At 49.1% G+C, this 25,000-nt stretch overlaps 1 protein-coding gene across 1 annotated transcript in view; it reads right to left on the bottom strand.

The window, feature by feature from the left end:
* The window catches only part of atrnl1b (attractin-like 1b), a 120,866-nt gene that overhangs the window by 8,110 nt on the left and 87,756 nt on the right, over positions 1-25,000 (bottom strand). Inside the window, exons 27-28 of the mRNA XM_084455866.1 lie at positions 9,926-10,027; positions 952-1,066 (exon numbers count right to left, since the gene is read on the bottom strand). Coding sequence (XP_084311992.1) covers positions 952-1,066; positions 9,926-10,027 — 217 coding nt within the window. The remainder of the gene's footprint in view (positions 1-951; positions 1,067-9,925; positions 10,028-25,000) is intronic.

The raw sequence follows: 25,000 nt of genomic DNA, 5'->3' as shown, positions 1-25,000 counted from the left end.
AGCAGGTTTAAGGTTGTAGCAGGTCTAAGGTTATAGCAGGTTTAAGGTTATAGCAGGTTTAAGGTTGTAGCAGGTCTAAGGATGTAGCAGGTTTAAGGTTGTAGCAGGTTTAAGGTTGTAGCAGGTTTAAGGTTGTAGCAGGTCTAAGGTTGTAGCAGGTCTAAGGTTGTAGCAGGTCTAAGGTTGTAGCAGGTTTAAGGTTATAGCAGGTTTAAGGTTGTAGCAGGTTTAAGGTTGTAGCAGGTTTAAGGTTGTAGCAGGTTTAAGGTTGTAGCAGGTTTAAGGTTGTAGCAGGTTTAAGGTTGTAGCAGGTTTAAGGTTGTAGCAGGTTTAAGGTTGTAGCAGGTTTAAGGTTATAGCAGGTTTAAGGTTGTAGCAGGTCTAAGGTTGTAGCAGGTTTAAGGTTGTAGCAGGTCTAAGGTTGTAGCAGGTTTAAGGTTGTAGCAGGTTTAAGGTTGTAGCAGGTCTAAGGTTGTAGCAGGTTTAAGGATGTAGCAGGTTTAAGGTTGTATCAGGGTCTAATGATGTATCAGGGTCTAAGCTTGTAGCAGGTCTAAGCTTGTAGCAGGTTTAAGGATGTAGCAGGTTTAAGGTTGTAGCAGGTTTAAGGTTGTAGCAGGTTTAAGGTTGTAGCAGGTTTAAGGTTGTAGCAGGTTTAAGGATGTAGCAGGTCTAAGGTTGTAGCAGGTTTAAGGTTGTAGCAGGTTTAAGGTTGTAGCAGGTTTAAGGTTGTAGCAGGTCTAAGGTTGTAGCAGGTCTAAGGTTGTAGCAGGTTTAAGGTTGTATCAGGTCTAAGGTTGTAGCAGGTCTACTGTGTGTGTGTGTGTGTGTGCGCGTGTGTGCGCGTGTGCATGCGTGTGTGTGGTGTGTGTGTGTGTGTGTGTGTATGGTGTTGTGTGTGTGGTGTGTGTGTGTGTGTGTGTGTGTGTGTGGTGTGTGTGTGTGTCTCACCAGACTGTCCAGGTGGGGGTAGTCCAGAGGCTCCTGAAGGGAGGCACAGCAGAACCGTCAGCACTGCAGCTCTGCCTCCGCTGCACGGCTCCATGGCGATGGGTTTGGGTGGTCCCTGAGGAGAGACCAAACACAGGTTCTGATCCAGGAAAGACCAAACACAGGTTCTGATCCAGCATATCACCTGGTCCCTGAGGAGAGACCAAACACAGGTTCTGATCCAGGAAAGACCAAACACAGGTTCTGATCCAGCATATCACCTGGTCCCTGAGGAGAGACCAAACACAGGTTCTGATCCAGCATATCACCTGGTCCCCGAAGAGAGACCAACCACAGGTTCTGATCCAGGAAAGACCAAACACAGGTTCTGATCCAGGAAAGACCAAACACAGGTATTTGAAAAGGTGCAAGGTGAAAAATGTATTATTCAATATATTGTAATATATTGATTATCATATATTATGATGTATATTTCCTCCATATATTTTACATATATATTGATAGTTAATATATAGGGGAACATTTTATTTTTATAAGGGACCTGCTTCTGCTAACACAGGTGTTCTTCAAATCCAAAACTCTGTGGGCACATTCTCATTCTCTAAGTGGCATAGCTTGTAATTTCTGCTCCGTTTGAAATGTCATAGCTCACAATGGTACATTTCCAATTTAGACATTGCCATTGTCATTGTGTTTCCATTTACACAAGGGCCTCACTATGCCTGTCCCAGCAGGGCGGGCAGACCTGAAGAGCAGTCTGGATGTGGCTCACAGCACTGTGCAGCAGCTGGAGGGCTTTTATATTAGCTTTCACACACCAAGACGCTGGATGGAATTCAGAACATATACTTACAAGCAAAGCGCTTGACAAGGGAGTGTGTCTTTCTCCCAGAGAGTGATTTGAAGTGATAGGGATGTGAGTGAGTGTCTGTCTGTCTGTCTGTCTGTCTGTCTGTCTGTCTGTCTGTCTGTCTGTCTGTCTGTCTGTCTGTCTGTCTGTCTGTCTGTCTGGGCATGTAGAGAGGACTGATGAACCTGGTCCCTCCTCCTGCATGAGAACATGTTTGCGGTCTGGTTTCAGAAATATGTCTGGGTGCCATTTTTCCTCTGACACGTAGCACATCACAAATATGACTCTTAAGGATAAGCATGGAGCAAACAGCCTTCTGACTAGTACCACACTGGCCTGCAACTACCGCTCACTAGCACCACACTGGCCTGCAACTACCGCTGACTAGCACCACACTGGCCTGCAACTACCGCTGACTAGCACCACACTGGCCTGCAACTACCGCTGACTAGCACCACACTGGCCTGCAACTACCACTGACTAGCACCACACTGGCCTGCAACTACCGCTGACTAGCACCACACTGGCCTGCAACTACCGCTCACTAGCACCACACTGGCCTGCAACTACCGCTGGCTAGCACCACACTGGCCTGCAACTACCGCTCACTAGCACCACACTGGCCTGCAACTACCACTCACTAGCACCACACTGGCCTGCAACTACCGCTCACTAGCACCACACTGACCTGCAACTACCACTGACTAATCACCACACTGGCCTGCAACTACCGCTCACTAGCACCACACTGGCCTGCAACTACCACTCACTAGCACCACACTGGCCTGCAACTACCGCTCACTAGCACCACACTGGCCTGCAACTACCGCTGACTAGCACCACACTGACCTGCAACTACCGCTGACTAGCACCACACTGACCTGCAACTACCGCTGACTAGCACCACACTGGCCTGCAACTACCGCTGACTAGCACCACACTGGCCTGCAACTACCGCTCACTAGCACCACACTGGCCTGCAACTACCGCTGACTAGCACCACACTGACCTGCAACTACCGCTGACTAGCACCACACTGACCTGCAACTACCGCTCACTAGCACCACACTGGCCTGCAACTACCGCTCACTAGCACCACACTGGCCTGCAACTACCGCTCACTAGCACCACACTGACCTGCAACTACCGCTCACTAGCACCACACTGGCCTGCAACTACCGCTCACTAGCACCACACTGGCCTGCAACTACCGCTGGCTAGCACCACACTGACCTGCAACTACCACTGGCTAGCACCACACTGGCCTGCAACTACCGCTGGCTAGCACCACACTGACCTGCAACTACCGCTGACTAGCACCACACTGGCCTGCAACTACCGCTGACTAGCACCACACTGGCCAGCAACTACCGCTGACTAGCACCACACTGGCCTACAACTACCGCTGGCTAGCACCACACTGGCCTGCAACTACCGCTGGCTAGCACCACACTGGCCTGCAACTACCGCTGGCTAGCACCACACTGGCCTACAACTACCGCTCACTAGCACCACACTGGCCTACAACTACCGCTGGCTAGCACCACACTGGCCTGCAACTACCGCTGGCTAGCACCACACTGGCCTGCAACTACCGCTCACTAGCACCACACTGGCCTACAACTACCGCTGGCTAGCACCACACTGGCCTGCAACTACCGCTGACTAGCACCACACTGGCCTGCAACTACTCCAGCTGGAATCAGACAGAGAGAGAGAGACGAGAGAGAGAGAGCAAGTGGGAGAGACAGAGACGAGAGACAGAGACAACGAGAGAGAGACAATGAGAGAGAGACACAAAGAGACAGAGAGAGATAAGAGAGAGATGCAGTGGACAGAGAGAGAGAGAGGCGAGAGGAGCAGGCTGTCAACAACACAAACAGTCCCCGTCTTTCCTCAGTCCTAATCACATCGTTAAACTATCACTTTCACAGCCTCCATTATTTCTTTCATTTTTGCAGGAGGTACATAAATTAGTCCCTGCACGCATCATTGCGTCTGCACTCCAACTCACCCTTCAGCTCCAGAGGGAGAGAGAATACTGGTTTCACAGCAGCTCCTTCTGTCCTGAAGGTCTTCACTTGCTCTAAATTACTGCCTCTGCATGTCTAGTCCTAAAGACACCATTCGTCTAGTTATCGAATTCATCATTTCTCAATCATGAGAACTTCAATCCTGATTCAGACTAACTTAAAGGAGCACGTCCCCGATCATCAATCCGCTTTGTATCGTTCCAGAATTTGCAGTAACGGTGAATGTGGTGTTCCTTGCCTCAGTGTTCCCTAGGCCTAGAATTCACACTTTCAAAAAGCAAAAAACTACACAAATGACGCATTTGACGTTAATTGTATAGATTTGGTCCTACCTAATCAGAACTACAATTTCTAGTTCCGCATATTTCAATGCCGCCAACACGTAAAACGTGAAGCAGCACCCACGCTTTAGGTCATCAACACTGTGTGGACGAAAACAGACAGGACCTACTTACGACCATCACTTTTACAGCTGATATGCAAGAAGAGGATTTTGAAAGTCTACTGCTGGGATCAGACACGTGGATACCTGTAGTAGAGCGAGGAAGAGTTGAAACGTATTGAGGAGGAGGAAGCCAATGCAGCCATGGCCGCAAACTAAGCTCTGTCTGTTGGCGATGGCGAGGAGCCCGCGCCGGCTCGAGCTGGTTTGAGATGGTTTGAGATGGTTTGAGATGGTTTGAGATGGTGTCGCTGCTCGCATTGTCAGCCGAGGGAAAATTAAACAGAGTCTCTTTTCTGCAGAGAATTTCACCGATGCCAGTTTCTTCTTGAATAAACTACAGAATTGGCAGACTTAGGGGCAACCTGTGTAACATTACATCCAAGCTTTGCGGCACAAGGCACATATGGACAGATGGGCCCTCGAGACCTATTTTAGGATCGAGAAGGTGAATTGGAAATGCCAAGCCACCCGGGTTAGAAACGGACTGCTAAGCATGAAGTAATGTAAGTGTTTTATTACTAACACAGCAATTTAGAAGTCATTATATATAATAGGCCTCCTGGGCTTGGCTTGAATTCAGTGAACAGAGGTGCACGGTAGGGATGGTAGAGCAGCCATGGTAGGGGTGGTAGAGCAGCCATGGTAGGGGTGGTAGAGCAGCCATGGTAGGGATGGTAGAGCAGACATGGTAGGGATGGTAGAGCAGACATGGTAGGGATGGTAGAGCAGCCATGGTAGAGATGGTAGGGCAGCCATGGTAGAGCAGCCATGGTAGGGATGGTAGAGCAGCCATGGTAGGGATGGTAGAGCAGCCATGGTAGAGCAGCCATGGTAGGGGTGGTAGAGCAGCCATGGTAGGGATGGTAGAGCAGCCATGGTAGGGATGGTAGAGCAGCCATGGTAGGGATGGTAGAGCAGCCATGGTAGGGATGGTAGAGCAGCCATGGTAGGGGTGGTAGGGCAGACATGGTAGGGGTGGTAGAGCAGCCATGGTAGGGGTGGTAGGGCAGACATGGTAGGGGTGGTAGGGCAGCCATGGTAGGGTTGCTCCTATTGGTCCCATGCTGCTAGGCATGTTCCTATTGGTCCCATGCTGCTAGGACTGTTCCTATTGGTCCCATGCTGCTAGGTCTGTTCCTATTGGTCCCATGCTGCAAGGCATGTTCCTATTGGTCTCATGCTGCTAAGCCTGTTCCTATTGGTCTCATGCTGCTAGGCCTGTTCCTATTGTTCCCATGCTGCTAGGCCTGTTCCTATTGGTCCCATGCTGCTAGGCCTATTCGTATTGGTTCCTGCGGGGGACTTAATGCTAGGCCTGTTCCTATTGATCCAGAGGGGGACTCTGGCTGGCTGCTAATGCTTCTCCCTCGGAGTGCTGCCTCCAGGCTGGAGTTAATGGATAGAGAAGCCATATCCTACTGTTTTCTCCACAGGAACATTTCACCTGAGAGTAGCTGAATTCAGCAAAATCAGACACCTAATAAGATTTTCTAAAATTATACATCTTTTCTCTATAATGATACCTACCCCATTCCAGAGTGTATCTTCCCATGCCTTCCTCCCCTATTCCAGAGCTGAGGAGCTAAGCTAAAGCAAGTGCACAGTAAACATGTTGTCCTCCACTAACGATGACTGCCCCTTCTTGGCAATGAAGCCGTGGAAGCCAGTGTAAAACGTTAGGATGAATGTTCAGCTTTACTCTTCTAACAATAGTAAGTAAGTAAGTAAGTAAGTAAGTAAGTAAGTAAGTAGTACTGTATCTGACCAACACCAGACCACTGGGAGCAGACACTATAGAGCTAAGATCTGACGTCACACTAGTCCAAGCTGCGTCCAAATAAGGATTCCCTTTTTTCCCTATGAGAAAAAAAGAATATGATTTTATATGATCGCCTCTATCAAGGTCTGTGGTTAACACAGGATCTGGCCAAATTTATGTTTTGCTTTAAAGGATAATACAGTGGTTGAACTTGACACATGCCATTTATCTTTAGGTCAAATCAAAGTGAACATGTCCATAAGTGTTGTTATTCCGTCATTTTTAAGTACTATAAAACTCCTTTTTATATGCCCAAATTTCCCCCTCTCCAAGCTCACCTTGTTTTGTGGGCGTGTGAAAGAGAGCTGTCATTCAGAAATGATTGACAGGCCGCGGCCCCAACTTCCACACACTTGTTGTTTGTAACCATAGTGACCTCGACACCAGGAAGTGTACAGTCAGTCAGCAGGGCTGCCAAGTTTGACCAAAAACTGAGTGAGATTTATCCTTTTCCCCGTTAATTTTATTGTCGGACGTTATTTATCTTAGTAGGTGTCCAACAAAGCCAGCTGCACTGTTACTTATCTGGGTTCAACATCTCATATACATCCCTTAACACCATCTGCATCATTTAACTAGCTCGCTTACTAGCTAAACTCTTAACACCATCTCCGTCATTTAACTAGCTCGCTAACTAGCTAAACCCTTAACACCATCTCCGTCATTTAACTAGCTCGCTAACTAGCTAAACTCTTAACACCATCTGCATCATTTAACTAGCTCGCTAACTAGCTAAACCCTTAACACCATCTCCGTCATTTAACTAGCTCGCTAACTAGCTAAACCCTTAACACCATCTCCGTCATTTAACTAGCTCGCTAACTAGCTAAACCCTTAACACCATCTGCATCATTTAACTAGCTCACTAACTAGCTAAACTCTTAACACCATCTCCGTCATTTAACTAGCTCGCTAACTAGCTAACTGCAGCAACCCTCCTCCTCACTCAGCTCCTCTCTGGCCGGCAGGGCTCATCTGCATGGGGAACGTCTTTCTGGACTGACATCATGTGTCCATGCATACATCAAGTGTGTAGGTGGACGTCAAAACACACAAACGTCAACATGCTCACTCTGCCTCCCGCTCTGTATCTGTATGTCTCTCTCTCTCTCTCTCTCTCTCTCTCTCTCTCTCACACACACACACACACACACACACACACACACACACACACACACACACACACACACAGAGAGAGAGACAGTTTCGCACTCAAGTCTAACACACAAACAAAAACCCAAAGCGGTGCGTCTCCTGTCCTTGGTGCCAGTGATAGGCGTCGTCCATCACACTATCTGTCTGTTAGCAGCTCCATATGCCTTCCGCCAGCCGGAGGACAGAGACATCTGTGTCATCGGGCACACGTCTACAGCGCTGCATCCTGATTGGCTCTTGGCGCGCCAGCTGCTGACCTCCTGATCTCCTGTCCGTCTCTGGGGGCCTCCAGCTGGCCAGGGCCCAGCACAGGGGGATGCTGGGTACTGAGGTTCTTCCAAAGCTGAGGCAGCTCAAGGAGCAGCTCAGATTAGGTGTAGGGGCAGTGTGCAGGTACCCGTCAGAGCTCTGTGGGGTCATGCTGGCGGCTGGTCATGTAGAGTTAGGTTAGGGTCAGCTGGCCATGTAGGCTTCTGAAAGGTCTTATCGTTTTTGTGTTGATTTCAGTGCTGTGTAAGATATTGATATTGTGTCAAATACATCTAGCTAGATAACATCAAATGTAAGTGCTGTCCAAATTGAACTAATTCTATTTTTGAGGTTCCAAGAATGTGTGCAAAGAAACAGCCTCTGCTAGAGTAAGAGGCTAGAGTATCTGGAAGTGTTTGGGTATATTATTGATACCCTGAAGAGCCTCCTGTTGGCCTGGCTTCACTAGAACTCTATTCCATTACCCTGGATATGCAAAACAGCTAAACGAAGCCAGATGTCTCCCAATTAACCTTTATGAAAGGGAATTAGGCTCTTGTTTCCCTCAGTTCACCTTCAGCTGGTGCCAGGGTTGGGGACCGCTTCCAACATCTGCATTTATTGCTAACGGTTTGAGAGCCTCGCATCCCGGCCAGGTTATGATGCGATCAGAGCATGAGGGACATTAATCCCTTTTACCAGGAAGTCTTTACAAAACCCCTCTCTACTCAGTAAACACCCTCTACCATCACTCTCTAATCTACCATCACTCTCTACTCTACCATCACTCTCTACCATCACTCTCTACTCTACCATCACTCTCTACTCTCTACCATCACTCTCTACTCTACCATCACTCTCTACTCTACCATCACTCTCTACTCTACCATCACTCTCTACTCTACCATCACTCTCTACTCTACCATCACTCTCTACTCTACCATCACTCTCTACTCTACCATCACTCTCTACTCTACCATCACTCTCTACTCTACCATCACTCTCTACTCTACCATCACTCTCTACTCTACCATCACTCTCTACTCTACCATCACTCTCTACTCTACCATCACTCTCTACTCTACCATCACTCTCTACTCTACCATCACTCTCTACTCTCTACCATCACTCTCTACTCTACCATCACTCTCTACTCTCTACCATCACTCTCTACTCTCTACCATCACTCTCTACTCTACCATCACTCTCTACTCTACCATCACTCTCTACTCTACCATCACTCTCTACTCTCTACCATCACTCTCTACTCTCTACCATCACTCTCTACTCTACCATCACTCTCTACTCTACCATCACTCTCTACTCTACCATCACTCTCTACCATCACTCAGGGAAAGGTGGAGAGTATCTACTCTAAAGAGAGACCAGGGGAGGTGGAGTCTATAGACTGAAGGGAGACCAGGAGAGGGAGAATATCTCTCCTTGGGTGAAAACACTGAGACCAAAGATTAAGATAAAGATAAATCAGTTTGAACTAAAGTTTGGTATTAGAGAGGGTATGGATGAGGTGGCTGATCGATCGCCCCTGGTAACAGACCCTGGATGGAAGCATCAGCATTCTTGTTCACGTGGATACTGTTGCTATGGTCATGTTGTGTGTAGTCATGTGAGGGCTGCTATGCTGCTTGAACCTGATCGGTTCCAGCTGCCCGATCGGTTCCAATAGCATCTGGAATGGCTAGCCAGCTACTAGCTTGATGTTTTAGCAAAGAGGAATGACTAGCCAGCTACTAGCTTGATGTTTTAGCAAAGAGGAATGACTAGCCAGCTACTAGCTTGATGTTTTAGCAAAGAGGAATGGCTAGCCGGCTACTAGCTTGATGTTTTAGCAAAGAGGAATGGCTAGCTGGCTACTAGCTCGATGTTTTAGCAAAGAGGAATGGCTAGCCGGCTACTAGCTTGATGTTTTAGCAAAGAGAAATGGCTAGCTGGCTACTAGCTCGATGTTTTAGCAAAGAGGAATGGCTAGCCGGCTACTAGCTTGATGTTTTAGCAAAGAGGAATGGCTAGGAGAGGCTCAGCAGAGGGAGGAGCTGATCTGAGGTCTGCTTTACTGTGAGAGAGAGGCTCAGCAGAGGGATGAGCTGATCTGAGGTCTGCTTAACTGTGAGAGAGAGAGAGAGAGAGAGAGAGAGAGGCTCAGCAGAGGGAGGAGCTGATCTGAGGTCTGCTTTACTGTGAGAGAGAGAGAGAGGCTCAGCAGAGGGAGGAGCTGATCTGAGGTCTGCTTTACTGCTGGGCGTTGTGAGCAGTGGATGTGTGAAACTGATGATTATCAGACATTACAATTTTACATTTGTATGTAATGTCTGTACCAAAACGTCCACGTTTGTGTGGTGGGTGGATCCCCGTGTTTGAAGACTACATCAGGACAACTCTGGAAGCAGGACGGGGAGGCTCACCTCAACTCCCCCGCGTAGAAGCGCTGTCTGCTGGCCCCCGATGTCCAGCGCCACCGAGGCAAACGGACGGCTGGCCATCTGCTGACGCTCCCGCATCAGCTGCTGTGAAACGAGAGAGAGACGAGGAGGAGAGGAAGAGGAGGAGAGGGAGAGGGAGAGGAGAGAGGGAGAGGAGGAGAGAGAGAAGGAGAGAGAGGGAGGGGAGAGGAGGAGAGAGAGGAGGAGAGAGAGGGAGAGGAGAGAGAGAGAGAGGAGAGAGAGAGAGGAGGAGAGAGAGGAGGAGAGAGAGGAGGAGAGAGAGGGAGAGGAGAGAGAGAGAGAGGAGAGAGAGAGAGAGAGGAGGAGAGAGAGGAGGAGAGAGAGGGAGAGGAGGACAGAGAAAATAATGTCAAGAAAAGCTGCAGCCAAGAAAAAATCTTAGTGAAGACATGCAGAACATAATGCCAAACCAACTACCTACTTGTTGAGTCAAACGTTTAAATCTGAATATTGTAGTATAGGAGATAGAACATCCTATAGAAAATGAGCTTAAATGGTCAATTGACTGCCACTTTTAACCAAACCGCTTTACAATGGTCTCTCATTCACACACCAATGACGGCAGCTGCCATGCAAGGTGCTAGCCTGCTCATTGGGAGCCGTCTGGGGGGCATCGTCTTGACCAGACACTTTGACACATGGACAGGAGCTGGAATTGAACCGGGAATCTTCCGATTCCCAGGATGAGAGGCTGAGAGGCTGAGAGGCTTAAAGACTGAGAGGCTGAGAGACTGAGAAAGGATGAGAGGCTGAGGGGCAGAGAGGCAGAGAGGCTGAGAGGCAGAGAGGATGAGAGGCTGAGAGGATGAAAGGATGAGAGAGGATGAGAGGCTGATAGAGGATGAGAGGCTGAGAGAGGCTGAGAGGATGAGGATGAGAGGCTGAAAGAGGATGAGAGGATGAGAGGCTGAGAGAGGATGAGAGGCTGAGAGGATGAGAGGCTGAGAGGATGAGAGGCTGAGAGAGGATGAGAGGCTGAGAGGATGAGGGGCTGAGAGGGAGGATGAGAGGCTGAGAAGATGAGAGGCTGAGAGGATGAGAGGCTGAGAGAGGCTGAGAGAGGATGAGAGGCTGAGAGGATGCAGGGCTGAAAGAGGATGAGAGGATGAGAGGCTGAGAGAGGCTGAGAGAGGATGAGAGGCTGAAAGAGGATGAGAGGCAGAGAGAGGACGAGAGGCTGAGAGAGGATGAGAGGCTGAGAGAGGATGAGAGGCAGAGAGAGGATGAGAGGCTGAGAGAGGATGAGAGGCTGAGAGAGGATGAGAGGCAGAGAGAGGACGAGAGGCTGAGAGCGGATGAGAGGCAGAGAGAGGATGAGAGGCAGAGAGAGGCTGAGAGAGGCTGAGAGAGGCTGAGAGAGGATGAGAGGTTGCCTGAGCCCCAGCACCAGACAGGCAGCTGTTCTCCTCTGCTGGTCTCTCTGGTAACAGAGTGTTGTAGAAGCAGGCTAATGAGAAGTCATGATGAATTGGAAAGAAATTGCTCCTGACATTATAAGCATGACAAGCAATTATTCAGCCATTGATCCTCCAGCATCAGTATTCAAGCAGTGATGTTTAATTAATGATGCATCAGATTAAAATGCCCCCCCTGCCCCCCCCAGCACTGTCAGACAGGAACTAAGGTTTTTGGACAAAATGCTGATTTGTATGGGAGGGGAAAAGCTTGAGCAATTAACTTCACCAATTTTATGTTTTTCGTTACACGCTGTGAGTTTGTGAGTTTGTGTGTGTGTGTGTGTGTGTGTGTGTGTGTGTGTGTGTGTGTTGAGCACAATAGCCATGGCTGTGTACTGTAATCTACAAGCTCTGGGATATTGGGCATGGAACTCAAATCAATATTAAATATCAATACAGTCACACAGAGTCCATCCATGATAAATATCAATACAGTAATGCTGTGTTCACACCGGGATCAATGGGTCGCCGCGCGAATCCGCCGCAGAAAGTTCAAAAAATGAACCTGGCGAATCCTGGCCGCCGCGCCGCCGAGTTCTGCGATTAGCGCCGCCCGTGCCGCCCGTCGCCCAGTTCGCGCTGCGTACAGTAGTCAACTGTATTGACTTTCTATGTAAACTCGCCGCAGGAAAAATTCACGGCCGGTGTGACACAGCATAAGACAGAGTCCATCCATGAGAACCAGAACCCCAAGAACCGTGTTCCACATTCCTCACTGGGAGGACCGTCCTGATTGGGCCTTTTCCCCTGGCTGCTCTCAGCGCTGCGTCTCTCCTGGTGAGACCAACCACCTCCCTGCTCTGCCCTGGTGAGACCAACCACCTCCCTGCTCTGCCCTGGTGAGACCAACCACCTCCCTGCTCTCCCCTGGTGAGACCAACCACCTCCCTGCTCTCCCCTGGTGAGACCAACCACCTCCCTGCTCTGCCCTGGTGAGACCAACCACCTCCCTGCTCTCCCCTGGTGAGACCAACCACCTCCCTGCTCTGCCCTGGTGAGACCAACCACCTCCCAGACTATCTAAAGATACCATGATTGGTGTAGACCATCTAAAGATAACATGATTGGTGTAGACCATCTAAAGATAACATGATTGGTGTAGACCATCTAAAGATAACATGATTGGTGTAGACCATCTAAAGATAACATGATTGGTGTAGACTATCTAAAGATAACATGATTGGTGTAGACCATCTAAAGATAACATGATTGGTGTAGACCATCTAAAGATACCATGATTGGTGTAGACTATCTAAAGATAACATGATTGGTGTAGACTATCTAAAGATAACATGATTGGTGTAGACTATCTAAAGATAACATGATTGGTGTAGACCATCTAAAGATAACATGATTGGTGTAGATTATCTAAAGATAACATGATTGGTGTAGACTATCTAAAGATAACATGATTGGTGTAGACTATCTAAAGATAACATGATTGGTGTAGACCATCTAAAGATAACATGATTGGTGTAGACCATCTAAAGATAACATGATTGGTGTAGACCATCTAAAGATAACATGATTGGTGTAGACCATCTAAAGATAACATGATTGGTGTAGACTATCTAAAGATAACATGATTGGTGTAGACAATCTAAAGATAACATGATTGGTGTAGACCATCTAAAGATAACATGATTGGTGTAGAGACTCAGATATGTGACGGCGCCTCAGTTTCACGTGCTTTTACTCCAACCAAGTAATCCACAACGTTTCCAGTATATTTTAAATCAAACAAAAGTTTGTTTTAGTGGGGGATCCATACTAGAAGGCTCGTTGCAAACAAATCATAGATCAAACTTCCGTCCGTAGACTAAACCAAAATAACAAGGCTGTGTAGAAACCACTATGAGCTTAGCGGTCAAAAACTGTATGACACCGCCATACCTGAGCTCCCTGTGCTTCCTACCCCCCAAACATTTAAACAATGAAACGGGGAAAGCCCAACAAAAAAGGGGCGTGTCCAATTGACATTCCTAATTGACTCGGCATGTTAACCCCTTAATGATCAACAAAACAAACACGGCATGCAATAGGCTACACACTTTCATATTCTTATTCTTAGTCAGACCATATACACATTCAAAATCATAAATGAACACTTAGCACATAAGCCCTTAACTTTAAACTAAAGTAGGAGAACGTTTGGCTCCAACAGTTGGTATTTTAACAGTTAATGTAAAAAATAAAATAAAAAATGTAAAAAAAATAAAAATAAAATTTGAATCGTACACATTCGATGCCATCAAAGAGGAGCGAATCACAGAGAGTGAATCTCAGAGAGTGAATCCCAGAGAGTGAATCCCAGAGAGTGAATCCCAGAGAGTGAATCCCAGAGAGTGAATCCCAGAGAGTGAATCCCAGAGAGTGAATCCCAGAGAGTGAATCCCAGGGGTCGTGTGTTTGTCTTGTCACACGGGGGTAGTTTGGGAGGCAGCGGTCTCCCAGCCTGCTCCTCTTCTGACGCGCAGCGACGTGGGGAAGTTACACGGGAGATTATTTAGAGAAAGGTGGGTCTTGTCGGGCTCGGGTGAGTTGGGATTAAGTCCCTGTCCAGAAATGGCTCTCTTCGTTCTTTCCGCATGATTGAGTAGCAAAAAAATTAGTCTTCTTGTTCCCAGCTAATCAATAGTGTAAAACAGCGAGTGTGTATACGCTTTCATCTCTGATGCGGCGCCTGATCAATACCTAAATGTGATGCCATTTTGGTGCCAAGGACACGGCTGATTGCTATTGGGTTTGCGTGGAGCTGAAGTAGAGCTGAAGTGAGCTGTCACTGTCCAGCAGATTAACACACACTCACACTGAGACTGCATTCTGCCCTCTCTCTCACATACACACACACACTCACACACACATCCATCCATCCACACACACACACACACACACACACACACACACACACACACATCCATCCATCCACACACACACACACACACACACACACACACACACACACACACACACTCACACTCACACTGACACTGCATTCTGCCCTCTCTCTCTCTCTCACACACACACACACACACACACACACACACACACACACACACACACACACACACACACACACACACACTGACACTGCATTCTGCCCTCTCTCTCTCTCTCTCTCTCTCTCTCTCTCTCACATACTCACACACACACACACACACACACACACACACACACACACACACACACACACACACACACACACACACACTGAGACTGCATTCTGCCCTGCTCTCTCTCTCTCTCTCTCTCTCTCACACACACACACACACACACACACACACACACACACACACACACACCACACACAAACTCACACACTGAGACTGCATTCTGCCCTCTCTCTCTCTCTCACACACACACACACACACACACACACACACACACACACACAAACAACACACACACACTCACACTGAGACTGCATTCTGCCCTGCTCTCTCTCTCTCTCACACACAAACACACACACACACACATACACACACACAACACACACACACACTGAGACTGCATTCTGCCCTCTCTCTCTCTCTCTCTCACACACACACACACACACACACACACACACACACACACACACACACACTCACACACTGAGACTGCATTCTGCCCTGCTCTCTCTCTCTCTCTCTCTCTCTCTCTCACACACACACACACACACACACACACACACACACACACACACACACTCAGACTGCATTCTGCCCTGCTCTCTCTCTCTCTCTCACACACACACACACACACACACACACTGAGACTGCATTCTGCCCTGCTCTCTCTCTCTCTCACACACACACACACACACACACACACACAACACACACACACACACACACACACACACACTCACACTGAGGCTGCATTCTGCCCTGCTCTCTCTCTCTCTCACACACACACACACACACACACACACACACACACATAACACACACATCCATCCATACACACACACACACACACACATAACACACACATCCATCCATACACACACACACTCACACTGAGACTGCATTCTGCCCTGCTCTCTCTCTCTCTCCCTCTCTCTCACACACACACACACACACACACACACACACACACACACACACACACTCACACTCACACTGAGGCTGCATTCTGCCCTGCTCTCTCTCTCTCTCTCTCTCACACACACACACACACACCACACACACATCCATCCATCCATACACACACACACACACACACACTCACACTGAGGCTGCATTCTGCCCTGCTCTCTCACTCACTCACTCACTCACTCGCTCACTCACTCACTCACTCACTCACTCACTCACTCACTCACTCACTCACACACACACACTGAGGCTGCATTCTGCCCTGCTCTCTCTCACACACACACACACATCCATCCATCCATACACACACACACACACACTCACACTGAGGCTGCATTCTGCCCTGCTCTCACTCACTCACTCACTCACTCACTCACTCACTCACTCACTCACACACTCACACACTCTCACACACACACACACACACACACACACACACACACACACACACACACACACACTGAGGCTGCATTCTGCCCTGCTCTCTCTCTCTCTCTCTCTCTCTCTCTCTCACACACACAACACACACATCCATACATACACACACACACACACACACACACACACACACACACACACACACACACACACACACACACACACACAGGAACTCACCTGCACCTCCTCTCTCTCTCACACACACACACAACACACACATCCATACATACACACACACACACACACAATCATTCATTCATACACATACACATACATACACACGCCAGGTCCTTTCTGTGTGGCGTTTGCATGTTCTCCCCGTGCCTGCGTGGGTTCCCTCCGGGTACCCCGGCTTCCCCCACCATCATAAAGACATGCTTCCCCCACCATCATAAAGACATGCTTCCCCCACCATCATAAAGACATGCTTCCCCCACCATCATAAAGACATGCTACGTGTGAATGTGAGTGAATGTTGGTGGTGGTCGGAGGGGCCGTAGGCGCTGATTGGCAGCTCGCCACTTGCAAAAATTACTCTTTCTAAAATGAACAGTGTAATTATGCACTTCTAGAACCATACTGCCAGTATCGTAAAAAGCAATCATATCTGCTGAACAAGAGCTGAGTTTTGAAGGGAGCTCCCTGTCTCTTCAGCTCAGCCGACATCACTTATTGAAAAAGATGAAAAATAAGAGAGCTGGCCATTACCATAGTGTGTAAGGACTTGATGATGTGAACAGAGCATTTGATTGCTTGCACAATGATTTGCTGTGGGGCCCTTGTTAAATGACTGCGTTTCCAGAGGACAGTTTAGAATGGGGCGCAGCAGAGGGATCAATGTGAGCCGGATCATTCCGGATGGATCGGCCCGGCCTGTGACAGAGGGATCCGTCTGGACTAGCATCCTCCGATCGTTCACAGCTGAATGGCCAGCACACAGTAATGATGTCACGGGATGCCAATTAAATAAGGGAAGAAGGAAGGAGGATTATTGTTCAGCGTGTATCTTCTTAATCTCTCTGCATCACGTTAACATCTGAACACTGAGTCACACAAGTCACATTTGTAAACCACAGGCCAGTTCCACCTGGTGTGGCTACATTTCTGTTAAATTATTTATTATTCATCAATAATCAATATGTAACACACTCCCTGTGAACTAACAAGCCTTCAGTTCCCAAATTAATGTTTAAATGACTGCAGCATGTTCCACTCTCTGCCGGGGGGGTTGGGCCGGCCCATCTCGGAGCAGCGCGGGGTTCCTGCTCTGACGAGCGCTCCGGCGGTCTCTGCTGTGTCCTGCATGGCCTGGTGCCATTAACACTGGTGCCATTAACACTGGTTTTTGATTTGATTTGATTTATGACAAAAGCAATTACAATCAGTATATATAAAAACGTACAGTATGTCTGCAATGTCAGGGATAAAGACTGAAGTCTAGGACTTATTTCCATCTCTGTCCCTGATGGACAAGCAGTCCAAGTGGAGACCGGCATCAGCTTAAAGTGCTTTGAGCAATTATACTATAAAATACAATAAAATACAAGTGCAAAAATGCTAATAATATAATGCAACATAGTGAGTTACTCGTGGAACCAGAGTAATGTAACATCCACACTCATGTTACATCATCAGACACATAACTCATACAGGAAGGTCTAAATAACCGTTTCCTGATCCTTGTTTTGAAAGCCTCTGAACTTTCACTTCTTTTATGGAGAGAGGTTCCACTCCACAGCACCACAGCAACACTGGTACCATTAACACTGGTGCCATCAACACTGGTGCCATTAACACTGGTGCCATCAACACTGGTGCCATTAACACTGGTACTATTAACACTGGTACTATTAACACTGGTACTATTAACACTGGTACTATTAACACTGGTACCATCAACACTGGTACCATTAACACTGGTACTATTAACACTGGTACTATTAACACTGGTACTATTAACACTGGTACTATTAACACTGGTGCCATCAACACTGGTACTATTAATACTGGTACTATTAACACTGGTACCATCAACACTGGTGCCATTAACACTGGTGCCATTAACACTGGTACTATTAACACTGGTACCATTAACACTGGTACTATTAACACTGGTACTATTAACACTGGTACTATTAACACTGGTACTATTAACACTGGTACCATTAACACTGGTACCATTTACACTGGTACCATTAACACTGGTACCATTCACACTGGTGAGAGGGGAGAGGGGGAAGCCCTGGTCAGATCCATGTGATTGTTCCCCTGTTGAAACGGTTTCCCAGCATGCCCTGGGGCAGAGGAGCTGCACGGGAGCGGTGGCCATGTGAGATTGAGATTGATCCAGAGATTGATTTCTCTCATTCTCTTTTCTCTGGTCAACCTTGATGTTAAAACACCAGAACAGGAACGTGCGCGAGTGTTAGATGATGCCTCTACACATTTCACCACAGCTACAAGCGCTGCAGTTCTAAATGAGGGGGTTTGCCCTTTCCAGAAGGTGATCAAAACAGGTGAGGTTGCTGGTGTTGAAATCCAGATGAAAATGGCGTCCAGACGAGAGACCCAGGAGGTCAGATAACCGCACGCTGTTCAGCATGTCGCAGACGAGAGGAAAACCAGTTAATGGTTACATTTTCAGCTCATGCATCAAAATGGGATGTGAACACAATCGCCAGGGGACCACCATAATCAGAGAAGGTTCTGGAAAGGAATACTAAGTAATGGACAATAGCTGTGAATGAATTTTGCAAAACCAATTAACATTGATCCAATAGCAGGCGGCGCTTTGCGAAGGTACACAAGCCAATCTGGAGCCATTCAACAGCACGATAATGGATGGATGAGGTGCATGGCTTTGCAACTTGATTAATTCAGTGTGTGTGTGTGTGTGTGTGTGTGTGTGTGTGTGTGTGTGTGTGTGTGTGTGTGTGTGTGTGTGTGTGTGTGAGAGAGAGAAAGAGAGAGAGAGAGAGAGAGAGAGAGAGTGTGTGTGTGTGTGTGTGTGTGTGTGTGTGTGTGTGTGTGTGTGTGTGTGTGTTCGTTCATGTGAATCTGCCATCCTTGTTCTCGTGAGGGGGTCTCCAGGCCAGGCCCTCTCTGAGCTGGGGGGTCTCCAGGCCACGCCCTCTCTGAGCTGGGGGGTCTCCAGGCCAGGCCCTCTCTGAGCTGGGGGGTCTCAAAGCCACGCCCTCTCTGAGCTGAGGGGTCTCCAGGCCACGCCCTCTCTGAGCTGAGGGGTCTCCAGGCCACGCCCTCTCTGAGCTGGGGGGGTCTCCAGGCTAGGCCCTCTCTGAGCTGGGGGGGTCTCCAGGCCAGGCCACGCCCTCTCTGAGCTGGGGGGGTCTCCAGGCCAGGCCACGCCCTCTCTGAGCTGGGGGGGTCTCCAGGCCAGCCCACGCCCTCTCTGAGCTGGGGGGGTCTCCAGGCCACGCCCTCTCTGAGCTGAAGGGGTCTCCAGGCCACGCCCTCTCTGAGCTGGGGGGTCTCCAGGCCACGCCCTCTCTGAGCTGGGGGGGTCTCCAGGCCACGCCCTCTCTGAGCTGGGGGGTCTCCAGGCCACGCCCTCTCTGAGCTGAGGGGGTCTCCACGCCACGCCCTCTCTGAGCTGGGGGGTCTCCAGGCCACGCCCTCTCTGAGCTGCGCACACGGTCTGATCAACGCCCAGCGGGTAACTTGAACATGTCCTTCTCAAAGGGCGCCTGGCGAACCCAAGAGGGCGGCCTTCTCTCTCCTTCGTTCAGATAAAGGGACATCTCGTCTGCATGCGGACTGGACCCTGCACTGCGTGGTCAGTGGCGTTGTGAGGACCAGCTAGCAAGCCACCGCACGCTGACATCACATCTCTGGATCTGGACCTGTCATCTTGTACACAAGCTGTGGATCTGGGGTCGCTGGTGATGAGAGGGGCAGTATCGCTGGGTCACTGGTGATGAGGGTGGCAGTATCGCCGGCCGGAGGAGAATCACCGGGTGTTGAAACGACCGCTAGCTTCAGACAAGACCACGCACCATGCATTGGGCAGCAAACAAGTCCAAGACAAATTTCCCTGAGGGGACATTAAAGTATATTCTATTCTATTCTATTCTATTCTATTCTATTCTATTCTATTCTATTCTATTCTATTCATATATCACACTAACCCTAACCCTTTAGCAGAATTGCCACACAAAAACCCTCAGAGAATGTTTCCTAAATATGCAGCTGCTCATGAGTTCATACAGGATGTCAGTTGAGTTGCGCACATGAGTATCAGTGAGGACAGGGAGACCGCGTGTGTCCTCAGCACGCTGGTTAGTCTCTGAGGACAGAGACAGACTGTCCTCAGCCCTCTGGTTAGTCTCTGAGGACGGAGACAGACTGTCCTCAGCACGCTGGTTAGTCTCTGAGGACGGAGACAGACTGTCCTCAGCACGCTGGTTAGTCTCTGAGGACGGAGACAGACTGTCCTCAGCACGCTGGTTAGTCTCTGAGGACGGAGACAGACTGTCCTCAGCCCTCTGGTTAGTCTCTGAGGACGGAGACAGACTGTCCTCAGCACCCTGGTTAGTCTCTGAGGACGGAGACAGACTGTCCTCAGCACCCTGGTTAGTCTCTGAGGACGGAGACAGACTGTGTTCAGCACGCTGGTTAGTCTCTGAGGACGGAGACAGACTGTCCTCAGCACGCTGGTTAGTCTCTGAGGACGGAGACAGACTGTCCTCAGCACGCTGGTTAGTCTCTGAGGACGGAGACAGACTGTCCTCAGCACGCTGGTTAGTCTCTGAGGACGGAGACAGACTGTCCTCAGCACGCTGGTTAGTCTCTGAGGACGGAGACAGACTGTCCTCAGCACCCTGGTTAGTCTCTGAGGACGGAGACAGACTGTCCTCAGCACGCTGGTTTTGCTGAACCAGTAGATGAGGTCACGACCCCCAGTCTCACATGAGATGAGCTCTGCAGCTGCTGATTCTGAACATTGATTATCGCAGATGTTCAGTCAATCTCCAGACTGACAGACTGACCGTGGTGACGAGGCTGGGTGAGTGTTGGGATCACTTAGTCTGTCAACGAGAGAGACATTGATCTAACAGGCTTTTCTATCAGAGGCAGAGCAGTGCATTGACCTTCTGATCTCAAACGCTCGGTCATCCTGACCAAATAACAGAGGATTTCTGAGTACATCTATTTGATGACATACTTATATAATATATATTATTATACGTATAATGCTTTTTTTGAACCGCGACTGTTTATGAATAGCTGTTTGTATATATTGTATTGCATATATTATATTGAATTCTGTTTATTTAAACTTTTAATATGCTTTAATATATGCAAGTGAACCTCTTCTTGGAATAGCCACACACACGCCGTCTCGTACACACACACACACGCCGTCTCGTACACACACATGCACACACACGCCGTCTCGTACACACACACACACACGCCGTCTCATACACACGCACACACACACACGCCGTCTCGTACACACGCACACACACACACACGCCGTCTCGTACACACGCACACACAGAGCCACACACACGCCGTCTCGTACACACGCACACACACGCCGTCTCGTACACACACCGTCTGATACACACGCACACACACGCCGTCTCGTACACACACACACACACCGTCTGATACACACGCTCACACAGAGCCACACACACGGCGTCTTGTACACACGCACACACGCTGTCTCGTACACACACACACACACAGAGCCACACACACGCCTTCTGGTACACAAGCACACACACGCCGTCTCGTACACACACACACATAGAGCCACACACACGCCGTCTCGTACACACACACACACAGAGCCACACACATGCCATCTGGTACACACGCACGTCGTCTCGTACACACACACACATAGAGCCACACACACGCCGTCTCGTACACACACACACATAGAGCCACACACACGCCATCTCGGACACGCACACACATGCCGTCTCGTACACACACACACACACACGCCGTCTCGTACACACACACACGCCGTCTCTTACACACACACACACACACACACACACACACACACACACACACACACACACACACACACACACACACACACACACACACAGAGCCAAACCGCTCCCGCCTCCATGCAAACCCCCTCCATCACAGCACGCCCTGAGTAAACAGCACACGCATGGCCTCACTAAACAACCCATTTACATGACAAAGACTCTCTAGTGTTCCTAATAGGATCCAAACAAACATGGCGCCGCCGTGGTGGAGGGAGAGAGCGCAGGCGTGTTCATACTCGCTCCCCGAGGCCCCTGGTCCGCCTGGCTCCTCTCCCGTCTGGGGGGCCGCGTTCAGCACTCTCCCGTCTGGGGGGTCGCGTTCAGCCCTCTCCCGTCTGGGAGACAGCAGCAGCTCTCCTTCATAATGAGGATGATTCAACAGCAGCTCTCCTTCATAATGAGGATGATTCAACAGCAGCTCTCCTTCATAATGAGGATGATTCAACAGCAGCTCTCCTTCATAATGAGGATGATTGAATAGCGGAGACGGTGTCTGAGCTTCCTTCATGATGAGCAGGGTGAGGAGCTCTATCCACGGCTCAGTCACTTCACACACGCTCGGCTTCCCTGGATGAATATCCCTGGATTACCCTCGTAACAATACGCTGCCGCTCACTGCAGTCATGCCTGTAATAGTATATATTATATATTCATCATATTATGAAATGCGACATAACGCGCAGGTATGAAATATGCTATTCAACTATTTCCGAAGATAGCTGCTGGAAATTTCGGTCGCCCAACAGCTGTTGTTTCCAGTCCAATAATAAGGCCTTTTTAAACGGTCCAGGAACCATGATGAGGCTGCTTGTCCTCTAGGAAGGAGGACATGTCCTCTAGGAAGGAGGTCATGTCCTCTAGGAAGGAGGTCGTGTCCTCTAGGAAGGAGGTCATGTCCTCTAGGAAGGAGGTCGTGTCCTCTAGGAAGGAGGTCATGTCCTCTAGGAAGGAGGTCGTGTCCTCTAGGAAGGAGGTCATGTCCTCTAGGAAGGAGGTCATGTCCTCTAGGAAGGTGGTCATGTCCTCTAGGAAGGAGGTCATGTCCTCTAGGAAGGAGGTCATGTCCTCTAGGAAGGAGGTCATGTCCTCTAGGAAGGAGGTCATGTCCTCTAGGAAGGAGGTCATGTCCTCTAGGAAGGGGGTCATGTCCTCTAGGAAGGTGGTCCTGTCCTCTAGGAAGGAGGTCATGTCCTCTAGGAAGGAGGTCATGTCCTCTAGGAAGGAGGTCATGTCCTCTAGGAAGGAGGTCATGTCCTCTAGGAAGGTGGTCATGTCCTCTAGGAAGGAGGTCATGTCCTCTAGGAAGGAGGTCATGTCCTCTAGGAAGGTGGTCATGTCCTCTAGGAAGGAGGTCATGTCCTCTAGGAAGGAGGTCGTGTCCTCTAGGAAGGAGGTCATGTCCTCTAGGAAGGAGGTCCTGTCCTCTAGGAAGGTGGTCATGTCCTGGGTGTCTCCTGCTCCCGTGACTGACTCGCTCATGTGTCTGTAGGATTGTTAATATGTCACTTTATTAAGTCTCAATGTAATTTCAGGATTGTTAATATGTCACTTTATTAAGTCTTAATGTAAGTAAGGATGTAGATTCTCAATATGTGGTCAGTTTATTGAAAGAAGCCCTGACTTCCATGTGGGGAGATCGCTGGCCAGGGTCTGTTTGCCACTTTCACGTTTCTCCTCTTCTGATTGGACACGCTTCGCTACATTCGCCTGGAATCTGCATAAAATAGACCTCCATCCTATTTTCTGCTAACTCGAAGCATCTAGACTTCACTCATTGCGAGAGAATACATCACCACCGCAGCTTATCAATCCACTTCCTGGTTCTGTGCCCCCATTGGTGTTGAATGGGTTTAAGATCATCATGGTGCTAGTGGACCAGCACCGTCAGCTCAGGGTTCTGTCAGCTCAGGGTTCTGTCGAGGGAGATGGTGCTAGTGGACCAGAACAGTTCAGGGTTCTGTCTGGGGAGATGGTGCTAGTGGACCAGCTCAGGGTTCTGTCTGGGGAGATGTAGGCTGAGGTTCTGACTTTGAAGAACAAAGCTAGCATTGCATCAGTCGCTGCCGTGTGCCAGCTGTCTGTCCCCCAGATCCCGGAGGCCATTTTAAGAGTAGCTGTAATCACATTTCTACTGTCTGGAGCCCCAGAGGATCATTATGAAGAGAGAGGCCCTTGGAAAAGAGCAGCTGAGGCGATCAAGGAGATGGAGGGCTTAAGACGAGGATAATCTGATTAGATGAATCAATGCTGGTTGATTGAGCTCTTCAGGTGCAGAGCAGAGAGTAGAGGATTACAGTAGGACCCCACTTATCCCAACCCAACGGGACCGAAGGTCGTTCGTATCTCTGAAATGTCCGGATGACTGAAACATATGTTAAAATGCACCAAATTCATTAAGTGGTATACTTGTTCCATATAGACTCATAATAGACCGATAAATACCCTTAATTACTTGTGAAAATGCATCAAAATTGCAATCAAATAGCCAACTAAACTCATACAGCCTAGCCTATAATAGGCCTACAGCCTAGAATAAAATAAACAAAACAAGGGCTACACTCTCCGCGACCTGCTATGACATGAGGGGGCGGAGTCTCGCCATCATGCCACTAACCACGCCACGGACCCCTCAACTCAGCCTCTGAGTGAGCTACAGACACACAGTCTTCGTTGGTGGGTTCATGGAGATTGTCCGGAGGTCACTGCACTGCCCTCGACCCGCTGTGATCCAAGGGGGCGGAGTCTCGCCACCACGCCACTATCCACGCCACAGGCCCCACAACTCAGCCCCTGAGTGGGCTAGAGACACACGGTCTTCACCGGTGGGGGAGGGTAGGTGGCCCGGAGAGGGGTACACTGTCCCCGACGGGCTCTGACCTGAGGGGGCGGAGTCTCGCCACCACGCCACTGTCCACGCCACCGACTGCACAACTCAGCCCCTGATTGGGCTAGAGACGCACGGTCTTTGCCGGTGGGTGCATGGAGATTGCCCGGTCCGTAGGAGTTCTAGCAGTAGCTGTTACATACAGC

This window comes from Borostomias antarcticus (assembly GCF_949987555.1).
Source record: "Borostomias antarcticus genome assembly, chromosome: 22".
Classification (NCBI taxonomy): Eukaryota; Metazoa; Chordata; class Actinopteri; order Stomiiformes; family Stomiidae; genus Borostomias; species Borostomias antarcticus.
This window is presented reverse-complemented; position numbering and strand designations above follow the sequence as displayed.